Consider the following 11,876-nt stretch of genomic DNA (forward strand, 5'->3'; position numbering starts at 1 on the left):
TCACATAAATGCAAAGTCAGGCGCTGCTGTCCCAGAGCCAATTTATGTTTGCTATTGTTGGCCTATATTTATAGTGGAAGATCCCTAAAAAGATAAATTGTTTGGAGAAAGTTTTGTCTGGAATTTTATGGGCCTTTTTTAATATCTTAGAAAGGATGGAGGAGTCCAGATCAGATTTCAGCTTTGTTGCTCATATGTTTAGTGGAGTTGACTTTTCAATGTCAATGTACTCAACCTGTATTTCCTTCCATAAAATAGCCTAGAAAACTATTGAGATGATGATTACATAGGCATTGCCGTCAGCCAAAAAGCTAGGCCTAGTGATACTCGGGTAAATTGAAGTGGTTGTAATAGCCAAATCATCAGCAGCAGCAGCACAGGCCCATCTGAGGTCTAGCAACCTAACCCAATGAGGAAATTAGACATGGGTTCAGTGATAGATGGGTTATGAAGCATCTTCCATAATAACTTTCAGCTAAGAGAAGTGAAACATGTATGGGAATATACAAAATCTATTTTTACATTTACTTTGTTCACAAATCACAGCATACAGACTGTTCTATACACATGTTATTTACAAAGAGAAGCATTTACCAGACTTTTCTGTATTTTACAGTATACAGTGGGGTATTCTCTAAATTTATTTTTCTGTATGATGATACAATATTTAACCCCTCCATGATGCTAGTTGGAAGAACACAGTTACAATGCTTTAGTTTTTTCCTGTGGTGTTTGGCGGAACTTTTGATATTTCTGCACAGTTTCTTGTTGAATGATTATGTACAGAGATGTTAAGAGTACGATCTGATCAATCTGAAATTAGTTCTAAAGAAGTTCCCCAGGAGGAAGCCTGCTGTCTCCTGGGGAGGCTTTGGAGAGAAACTCAGGTTCTGTTTCACTCGCAGTATGCTTTGCCCAATCTCTCTTTGGATGGATTCAATTGTTTTGAGATCAACTGGGTTTCCAGACACATCTGTAACGTAGAAAGTGTCTTTTGCTTTCCCACACTTTGTAGAGATCTTTGCTCTTTTGATGCACAAACTATTCTCCCGGAATATCCTGGTAATATCTGAGAGAAGTCCAACCCGGTCCTCTGTGCACAGTTCTAGCTCCAGTCCCTGCAAGACCAATAAATAGATTTTAAGAGAAACTGTTTCTATTTCCTAGGGATTCTCTTGATGATGGGAGGTGATATATCATTACCTCTGAAGTGCGCCTCTCAATGGCTGCTTCAAGACACTGTGTAACACGTTGTCTCTCAGCTTCTGAGCTTATAGGGAGACCATCAACATGTCGGATGTAGTATTCCTACAATTAAACAAGAAATATCTTTATATAGAGCAAAGAACAGACTGAAATACGTGCAACACAGGGTTGGGCATTTGTGTTGCAATGAATAGGATCATTTTTAGCCAATGCCCAAGAAACAGATAATCAGGACCAACAAGGCCTAAAAGCTTAGCCATCAATTGGCCATATTTGCCTGGTTCTTGCAGGAGGCATGTACTTATCTGAATCAACACTAAACAAATTAAACTCGTGAGGTCAAATTTCATGTCTGGGTACATTCGTTGCAATCTGCAATCAACTCTTACTGAACTTCATCTTACCTGATAAGCTTCCAACCTCCCTGTGTTGACTGTTCCATGAAACACCACATACTGCATATCTGTTAGGGTAAATATAGTGTCAAACAAGAGCTTTGGTCTGTCTTTGGACCTCATGGTAACCACAGTATAGTCCTTCTCAACACAGTCTGATATGGTAACATGGGGCCTTGAACTCCTATCCTCATCAGTTCTCCCCATCCCTGTTACCCCAACCCTTTCATAGTCCCTGACTGCAAACATCATCTGATGCAACCTCCTCTCTGTGTGCATCACCCCAGGAGATGAAAGTGTCATTTTTGCTGTGTTCAGGTCATAGTTTCCTTTGAGAACATTGCACAAAAGTTCCTTAACTGTGGAAAGTCTTTCTGAGTCTTCAATTGCACACCCTGTCATCTCATCTGTCACATGAACCACTGCTGCTGCTCTAGCATTGTGTGTCCAGATCTCAGCATTGACTACATTACATCGAAGATTTTTGAGCACGGCACATACTTCGGACAGCAAACCAGGTCTATCAGCACCTGTTAGTTCAATTGAGGTATGCTCATTAGAGGGCATTACTCCAACAGAGCCTCTCAACGAGGGTAAGAAGCAGGCATCTGTTTCAAGAGTCTGCAACATTTACAATAAGGAATCAACGATTTCACATTGAGAGGAATAATTTCAGAAAAAAGGTGCATATCATAGAATTCTCTGTTAGCTACTAATTTCAGTTTGAAACTCTTCAAAAAATGAGTGTATATATAACCAAAAACGTCATGAACTTTTCTTTCCTTCTTTATTTTTTCTTCGTTTGGATATGACTTGAGGAGACATAAATTGAGCAAAAATATGGAAATCTTCAATAGGGGTGCTAGGACAACTATTACTTGGCAAATGCTTTAGTCGAAAAAAAAAAAATTGCAAGGTTGAACGTTGAACTGCTTGGTAAATAAGTACTTGCCTTCTGTATGTAATTAATGATTCCTTCATCGCTGATTTTGTTACCAGCATGGTCGGTCACATTGAACACTGAAACATTAACATTTCTGATTGAGAAGAAGAAGCCGAGGAACAAATGGAAGAAGGTTTGAGTACTTTTAAATTGGAAATTGGCAGATAGAGAAGAAAGAGTAGTACCATCCATGAACCATCCACCATCAGAAGATATATAGGCTTTTGTTATAGTAAGGTTCAGATCTGTGAGAACTTGGACAACTTCCAGGAGAATTCCATGCTCATTAGCGCTATCAATCTAATTAAAGAAACATAGTTGAGTAATAATTTCCAAGGATGATTACTTCATGGAGGCGTGTAAGGAGAGACACAGAATTCAGCAATTCCATAAGTCAATTCAATACTAACAACTTTCTTCCGAGAAAAAGGAAGAAAAAAAAGAGTAAACAGAATGAAGGATTTACCTGAATTACAGTGGCATGCTCACAAGCATCATTGTCAATCACAACTCTGCATCAACAGAAGAAAATTAGACAAGGAAGCAATGCCAACAATGAACCCCAGAAGAAAATAGAAGATAGTAAAGGGAGATAAAAAGAGGCGCACATCCTTGAAATATTAATAGTTGTTTACTCTATGTATCTCAGAAGGTGGATGCAGCAAAGCAAAACTAAAAAGGAAAATGGAAGTCTCCAAATAAACAAGGGAAATTTTTAATTCACACCTCTATGCAAAGTTCTGCTGGAACTCTTAACAAGCACAAGAGATTAGATGTGACACAAAACAACAACTCAGAAACTAAAAAGATTAAAACTTTAATTTCAACAGAAAAAAAAAAGGAGAACCTAGAAACTGGCCTACTTCAAAATTTTTAAATTTCAACACACCATACTCAATATCAAGCACACGGAAAATAATTCGTATAGGGGAAGTCAAGAGAAAGGCATTAACAAGGCAACTTTAAGAAAGAGGCTTTTCAGATAAATATTTGCAAAAATTACTATCTTAATAGCTCCTAAAAATTAAAATTCAAACTGCTACCACAAAACACAGAAAGTAATCTAATGCGAAAAAAAGGGGAGATTTGATTAAAGAAAACAGAAACAAGAAAAAGAAAAGACCTTGGCGGGTTCATCCTCCTGATAAGCTTAGCATACTCATCGTCCATTTCTGAATTTCTAATATTTGCAGACAACCCAATAGTTAAGAACAGATTAAGAATAAAATCCAGAAGTAGAAATAGTCAGTGTTATCGAGAGGGTGCATGAAGATCCCTCCCAAGTCCAAGGAAGGAGAATAGATGTGATGAGATAAGGGAATCAGAACATATAAGCAAGAATAAAGAAGAGAAAGAGATTTAGATTTAGATTTAGAGAAAAAAAAAAATGAATAAAACAAAACGAGAAAGTGAGGAACTGAGGACCTTAACCCTTGGAAGACCAACTTCTAGTCTTTCAACGCTAACCAGATTTCATGAAGCTTTGGTCATCCTGCCCGAATGGTAACGCACCCGGCGGTAGGTGACTTGTAGGTCAGTGATTGGTCGCTCAAACAGTTACGCATTTGCCCGAACTATATAAAGCTGCCCCTTCACACGGCGAGATGAAATTTTGAGTGCGTCAATGCAATGGGTCTCACTCTCTCTCCCCTTTTACTTCGCTCATCCATTATTGTCCGTACGCAGCGCGGGAATTTAAAGAGCACGTGAGTTGGCATCCTGCAAGGAGGAAAGGGCACACACACATGTACGGACCTTTGCCGGGTTCATTTGGTCGCATGCCCAACCGGTTTCCAGATCATGATAATTATGCTTTTTTTTTCATTTTTTTGATAAAAATTTATTTATATTTTTATTTTGGATAAATTTGTTAAACTATTTTATGATTTAGCTAATCGAATAAATGTACTCTAACGGCCCTTTCGTTTTATCTCCCCTTTGCGCAGCTTGTCTCATCATGCTGAAATGTCTTGAAATTGTTCTTTTTACCTAGGGTTTTCATCGGTGGTAGATACATTTGTGGGGCCGACGACGTAAGACAACCTCACGAGATAGGTGAATCGAAGAAATACATCGAAGGTTTCCCGGTGGCTGAGCCCAGAGTTAGTGAAAAATGTGGACGATATCAATTTGTTCATATATCATAGATGTTATTCTTAATATTAGGCAGAGAGATGGGTCAATAGGGTATTCCTTTTTCTCCATTGCTAAAGAAACAGGATGATCATTGAACTTGATCGTGGAAGATTAAGTCAAGTTCATGGGAAACGACAGAGATCTATTCTCCGGGGATGATGACAAATGGGGTGTGGTGTGAGTAATTATCCAGTTACTGCACATTCCCACCCACCGGAATCCTTCCACATAAACGATTGTAACTCACATCAAACACATGTAGTAATTCCAATTTGGTGATATCTTCCGGAATGCTTCCTTGAATCCGGTTGTGTGATAGATACAGACCTGGGGGAACGAGAGATTTCTTAATAAAAAGATTTGTACTTGTAAAGCGTTGTATAATTGGATTTTTTATAAATGGAAAATTGTCTATAATTCACCCTCACTTAAACTTACCGTAACTTTGACTAAGGGGCATCATTAATTTACTATTATACCTTTCTTCTGCCGCTAAAATCTTTCTTTTTTATCTTCGTAGTTTAACGCTAGCATTATTTCCCTTTCTTTCTCTCACTCACTCTGACTCCGCCCTCCAATCGTCAATGGAGCTTCCAGATTAACGATGGGCGTTGTATTATCAGTTAATCCCCACGCTCAATGGTCTTGACTCCTGACTCCAGACGAACTTTTTACCGCTTGACTACTTCTATAACCGTGGAAAAAGATAAAACAGGAAACCGTGTCTATTAGTCCATTTCCACAATTCCACCAAGCAGGAAACAAACTCCTGCTTCAACTCTTCCATGGCGGGACATCTCCGATCAAGGCATATGGCTTCTTTCATGGCTCTATGTGCACCTCTTCTCCTTATCCTTTCTCTTTCTCTGCTTTCACGATGTGGTTCAGGCAAAACCTTTCTCCGACCTAACCTCTCCCTATCTCTTGCCAGCAACGTTCCCCGCCAGTTAGGCAGTTACCAGAAGATGCTCAAAACCTTCAAGATCTTCGCCTATACTCCAGAGAAGCCCCAACCCTTCGGTACCGCAGTCGAATCGCTCTTCCACGATTCTCTCCTGAAAAGCTCCTTCGTAATGACCAACGCCAAGGATGCCCATTTGTTCTACTTGCCTTTCCCCCCAAATTCCTCCCGTAACTACAGAGGGATCGTCCGATTGATCAGGAATCTGTGGATGGACTTCCCCTTTTGGAACCTTACACTCGGGGCTGACCACACTTCTACGCTTCTTGTAGCGGGTAGCGCGATTGGCATGAACTTCGACAGGAACATCGTCGAGTTGAAGAAGAACTCCGTTCAAATCTCATGTTTTCCGACAGCCGAAGGTAGGTTTATCCCTCACAAAGATGTCAGCTTTCCTCACCTCAACGACCAACATCTTCACGCGCCGCCCAGCAACGGAACTGCCAAGTACCTGGGCTACTTAAACCTAAACGGCAGTGGGGATCAAAATGGGAAGCTCAAATCGACGTTCTCGAACGAATTGCATGGCGATCCCCAGTTCCTGGTCGAATCTGAGCCGTCTGATCCCGCGTTGTACGCAGAGAGGTTGTCGAGCAGTAAGTTCTGCTTGTTTTTCTACGGATGAGATGTTTCAGGAATCGGAGACGCATTGCAGTTCGGTTGCGTGCCGGTGGTGATTACGGAGCGTTTGATTCTGGATCTTCCGTTCATGGACGTGTTGAGATGGTCGGAGATCGCGGTGTTTGTGGGAGTAGGAGGAGAGGTTGAGGGGATGAAGAAGCAATTGGATTGCAAGCTCCAGAAGATACACCAGAAAATACAGAGAAAGGGGAAGTGGAATGCCAAAATAATGTAGAAGTTAACATGGGAATTGAGGAAAACTCATCTATGCACCCTTCCTTGGACATTGAGAGTAAGAAGAGCCTTCCTTTGATGTTGAGAGCAAGAATCTTATATATGAAATAGGATTGGGCGCTTAAGGGCATTTCGGTCAATAAAATGTTTAATAGGCTGATTCACCATTAAGGGGCAGTTTAGTCATGAAACATGCATTTAGGTTGATATGGTCAAATTGGGTCATTGAACTTTAACGGTGTTCTAAGGGACGGTGAGTTTTAAAAAAATAAAATCTTGTTAACATGGTGAGTTTTAGACGTTTTGAAAAGTTAGGATGAATTTAAGAAAATTCATAAAAAGTGATGATAGGTTTTGGACAATTTCCCTTTGATTTACTTCCGTGCTCTGTTGCAGAATCTGATGGAAAACTTTTTTGGAAAATTGTGGGAATGGGAGATCTCTTTGTAAGGATTACAAGGAGCATGGGATAGAGAGATGCACCCGCACAATCAGCTATCAAGCAGCAACGACCACAAAACACCATCACCTTCACCACCGCAGTTGCCTCTTCGGTTGCCAAGGTATAGGATGGGGAAGAGTAGGAGGTTTATAGCAGGCCTGCAAACTCGGATTGGAGACCCTAGCAATGGGCCAACAACCTCGGACAGTAGAAGACGATGAGATTTTGAGCTGAATGGTGTTCTCCCAAGCTACAACTGTTACCGATGATAGAAACGGTGTTCTCCCAAGCTACAACTCTGTTACCAATGATAGAAACGGCATTCCCCTCTCTCTATCTATGAACACCCCTTTCATTCCTATCTTTATTTTTTGTTTTTCTTTTCTTTGTTTAAATTCAACCACTTTTGCCTCTGCAACTTCCGGAAACAGCCATGAAGATGGAAGAATGAGGGAGAAAGGAAGTTGCTATCATCACCGGTTCGAGTTGCAGTAATGGTGGTATAACAGGGGAAAAAAAAAAAAAAAAGAAGAAGAGGAAGGAAGGAGGAAGGAAGATGTTAATGCCATTGGTTAAAGTTGCAGCAAGTGGTGGAACAGGGGAAAGAAAAGAGTGTGAATCCTTGGAATAAGTTAAACAACGGCGACGGTTTAAGGGAAACTCTAAAAGAAAACATAGTCAAATTTGATTTAAGGGCAAAATAGATATTTTAGCACTTTTGTCAATATTTTAACAATAATGATAATTTTTCAAAACAGTAGAGTTAGTGTTAGTTAATTTTCAAACAGTTAAAATACACTTAATCAATTAGCTAAACCATAAAGGTAGTTTAAAAAATTTGCCCTTTACAGTTGAGATAAATCCTAATCATAGATTAATGTCAAATCCACAAGAATTCTGGAGTGGGCTGTAATTTCAAAATTCTGGAGTGGGCTGCATTATACTTCTCCGTTTATTTTTTTTATAATCTTTTGTATGGATATTTAGGTGGTTATTTAATTCAAATATTTTAATTACACCTACCCCTCTCCCCCCTCCCAAAAAAAAAGAAATTTAAAAAAATAAAATATTGAGTCTCTTTCATAGTACAGTAATGATTGAGAATTGGTTAAACACTCAAATGTCTAGAGTGGACGGATATGATAACATATTTGACCAATCAAAATTACACCGTGAATTTTGACGAATTTTTATTGGTTAATTAGCCTTGGTGCAAATCCTTCTCTATAGGAGATTCATATTGTTATAGCGTCTAGGACCCATATTTTCACCACTTTTCCTATGTTTGAAACATTGAAACATGCCATAAGATGGATCTAATTGAAAGGTTAATTATAAACCATCCCAAAAATCAGCTTACATGGAAAGCCTCTAACCGTTTGATACCAAGTATTTAGATGGATGGTGGAGACTTCTACAATCAAATTGACAAAGTCACATGATGAAATAATTAATTTGTTGTGCATCTACCAAAGTTTTAGTTGGGATACATTGAATGGTGGGTCCTGAATTTTGAATATGGGACAGATAACAGCTGGTTCTAAGAGGTCCGAAACTCTTTTATGAGTCCTATGTTTTATACCCATAAAATTAAATACTCATTAAATATTTGTGAGCTCTTTTTCTTTGTTTATCATAATCATCACCTAAGCCTTATCTCAACTATAATGGGTAGGGGTGTTCACGGTTTGGGCAACTAAACTGTGGGTCTTTTTTTGTGAACCGAATTGGTAGTGTTAGTTTTTAGAAAATTGGTACTTAGAATCAAATTGAAACCAGTCGATTAATTAGTTGATCGGTTCAATTTGTCAGTTTTTCTGTTTTTTTACTTTATAATATTTATTATAAAAATATATATAAATATATAATAAAAAATATAAATATATATAATACGTATTTATTAATTTATAATATATAATATATATAAATATATAGAAAAACATGTATACCGGTCGGTTTGGTTAACCGTCGATTTTTTAAATTGGTTAACTGAAACTGAACCGACTGGTTTGGTTAACCAATTTTTCGATTCGGTTTTTCAGTTTTATTTTTTTTTGCTCACCTCTAATAATGGGTTTGTTTCATGAATCTTATTTTGCCATTCCATTCTTTTTATAATATATCTAATGTTAAATTATGAGCACTTGAATCATTTCTTACTACTTTGATCCATGTCTTTTTTGGTCTACCTCTAACCCTTCTAACCCCTTTAACATGCAACAAATCATTTCATCTTATGAATGTTGTCAACGGTCTTCTATGCTTGTGATCTAAACCATTTTGGTCTGCTTTCTCTCATTTTATCACTTGATGGAGCTACTTCATAAGTTCCTTTGAAATGATTTTATTTTTGACCCTATCCTTTATAATTTTTCCATTCATCTATTTCAACATATGCATTTCTACCATACTCATTTTTTAGACATGCTATTTTTGGAATGCCAACACTTTGCCTTATATAGCATAATTGCCCTTACAATTGTTTCATAAAATTTTTCTTTTAATCTAAGTAGTATTTACTTATCATATGATATTCTAAATGCATCTTTTCATTTTGCCCAATTTGCTCTAATTCTTTGGGTGATGTTCTTTGTAATTACTCCCTTGTTATGAATTATCAAAATATGGTATTAAAAAAGGTTACATTGAGTTATCTCTTGGTTTTCGATCCTAAGTATACTTTGGTTTGAACTATTAATATTATTAAATTTACGTAATTTCATCAATTAAAACAATGTCATAAAAAAATAACTTGCATAATGAAACTTCCTCCTAAATATGTTTAATCAATTCATTTATAATCAATGCAAATAAATGAGGGTTAAGTGTTGAACCTTAATGAAGACCTATCATAACCGTAAAAGTTGATGTATCTCCAATAGGTGTTCTAACATTGCTTGTTGCATCCTCATGTGTATGTTTAATTAAGTTTATACACCCATTTGGAACCCCTTTTTCTAAGATACACTATATTATCTCTCTAGGGATCATAACCTTTCTTTAAATCAATGAATACTGATGAGGGCATTTTGGTCGCCCCACACAATTATCGACACGTGGACGCTGGTGATAACGCAACATCCAGCATAGTGAAACAGCTCGCCAAAGTGACACCAAGTGCACTGCCGAGCCGGGGTGAGCTTGGCCCGCCGACAACAGCAGCTACCCCACACGATTACAGACACGTGGACGTTGTCGGCGATGCAGCGTCAAACTCAGAAAGACAGCTCAATAGATCGGTACGTGGCAATCGACATCAGGTGCGCGGCCAAGCTGGAGTGAACTCGGCCCGCTGACAACAACAGCTCGCCCCGAAAACGTCCTGCGCGCCGCGCCCACTCGAGCACCGTTACCACGACTACAGGAACAACTCACCGAGCCGTACGCCGCAAGACTCGCGGACGACCTATAACTATCGCACAAATCTAGCAAATGACACCTTAATGCACCTGAAAATAAGGAAACAACTCCACAAAGAGCTCAAGATAGTTACCTGAGTCCAGGAGCCTATATAGGACGTCTAGATCCACCTAGAAATGTATGCACACTGATACTCTCAAGCTCCCTTACATTCTCAGAGGTTACTCCTACACATTCGCTGACTTAAGCATCAGAGTGCCCTCCCCGGATAAAAGCTACCTGGGCACTCTCACCTTCTTCTCTTTTTATAGCTCACTTCAGCTCGGATACCTAGTTTGCGACTTGTCCACGCAGCTCATCCACACAGCTCAGCCCAGCCAGATTGCTACTAGTCGGAGTCCGAGTCGCAACACATGAGGGAGCGTCCAGATTGTGCATCATCTATTGGTGGGCATATTTTGTGCTTCATCAAATACCATAGAAGATCTCTCTTCTTCTCTCTTAATTTTTCTATCAATCATCTCAAAATAAAGATATTTTCCATGGTTGATTTTTTTGGCATAAAATCAAATTGGTTTTTCGATATACTTGTTTCATGTCATAACTTTTGTTTAATTACTTTCTCTTAAAGCTTTATAATGTGGCTTATGAGTTTAATCCCTTATAATTATTACAACTTCTTATGTCACCTTTATTGTTAAATAGAGACAATATGTTTCTGTTTCTCCATTCATTAGGCATCTTTCATTCTTTCATTATCTTATTAAATAGTTTAGTTAGTCATACTAAGACTACCTCTCTTAGACTCCCATACCTTTCCACACTTATAATATTAGAATACCAATGCAGGTCTTGACGTATTTCTCTTCCTCATCTTATTTAACAATTCTTTCACTTCATTGGTTTTGATTTTATGAAGGTACATGTTATTTTTAATACTATCAATATTATTAATCATCCCTCCATTAGTGCCCTATACACATTTTCATTTAATAATTAATTTTCAAAATAATTTTACATCTTTTGATTTCCTCATCTTTTTATCAAGACTCTTTGATCTTTTTCTTTTTCTTTAATGCGTCTAAAATTATTTTAATCTCTATCATTCCTTTTTCTCATCTTTGTGAACTTATGAATTCTTTTGTTCTCCCTTTGTCTTTTATTTATGTGGCATTGAACTTATAAGACATTGTAGCAACTTGGAATTTTAAGAACCAATGAAGCTTTGGGTTGGCATTTGAAACGGTGAAATGGAAAAACATAAAGCTAATAAGTTGGGTATAAACATTGCCACCTATCCCATGTTTAGAGCATCGAAATTAGGACTGTAATTGAGTGGGTTTTGTATCAGATCACATCTGATTCCCATCCAAAATCCAATATACTGGACTTTATATTATTAAGTTTAAAATAAAGAATCTTAAAAGGTTAAAAAAAACTAATTACTTCTAAATTTATACATGTATAATAAATTTATATAAATAAAATGTTAAACTTATTTATTGTATATGGGGTTTCAGATTTCCCATTCACAGCTCTATCCAAAATCCGTTATCAGATGGGTGCTACCACGATCAA

The 11,876-nt window shown here is 37.9% G+C and overlaps 2 protein-coding genes across 2 annotated transcripts; one reads left to right on the forward strand and one right to left on the reverse strand.

Annotated features, from left to right (window-relative positions):
- Positions 1 to 498: 498 nt before the first annotated feature.
- LOC104592825 (ACT domain-containing protein ACR6-like) lies at positions 499 to 7,360 on the reverse strand. The gene is made up of 8 exons (XM_010252331.3): positions 3,970 to 7,360; positions 3,668 to 3,724; positions 3,011 to 3,056; positions 2,730 to 2,844; positions 2,554 to 2,621; positions 1,611 to 2,222; positions 1,204 to 1,308; positions 499 to 1,118 (listed from the first exon to the last, which is right to left on the reverse strand). Exons 2-8 carry the CDS (start codon positions 3,712 to 3,714, stop codon positions 792 to 794), a joined length of 1,320 nt encoding a protein of 439 aa, XP_010250633.1. The 5' UTR covers positions 3,715 to 3,724; positions 3,970 to 7,360; the 3' UTR covers positions 499 to 791.
- Positions 5,466 to 6,409, forward strand: LOC104592827 (putative glycosyltransferase At5g11130). Its single transcript, XM_019197030.1, has 2 exons — positions 5,466 to 6,226; positions 6,277 to 6,409. Exons 1-2 carry the CDS (start codon positions 5,466 to 5,468, stop codon positions 6,407 to 6,409), a joined length of 894 nt encoding a protein of 297 aa, XP_019052575.1.
- Positions 7,361 to 11,876: the final 4,516 nt, after the last annotated feature.

The sequence above is a fragment of the Nelumbo nucifera genome, chromosome 3 (genome assembly GCF_055504915.1).
Source record: "Nelumbo nucifera cultivar China Antique chromosome 3, China Antique-T2T, whole genome shotgun sequence".
Classification (NCBI taxonomy): Eukaryota; Viridiplantae; Streptophyta; class Magnoliopsida; order Proteales; family Nelumbonaceae; genus Nelumbo; species Nelumbo nucifera.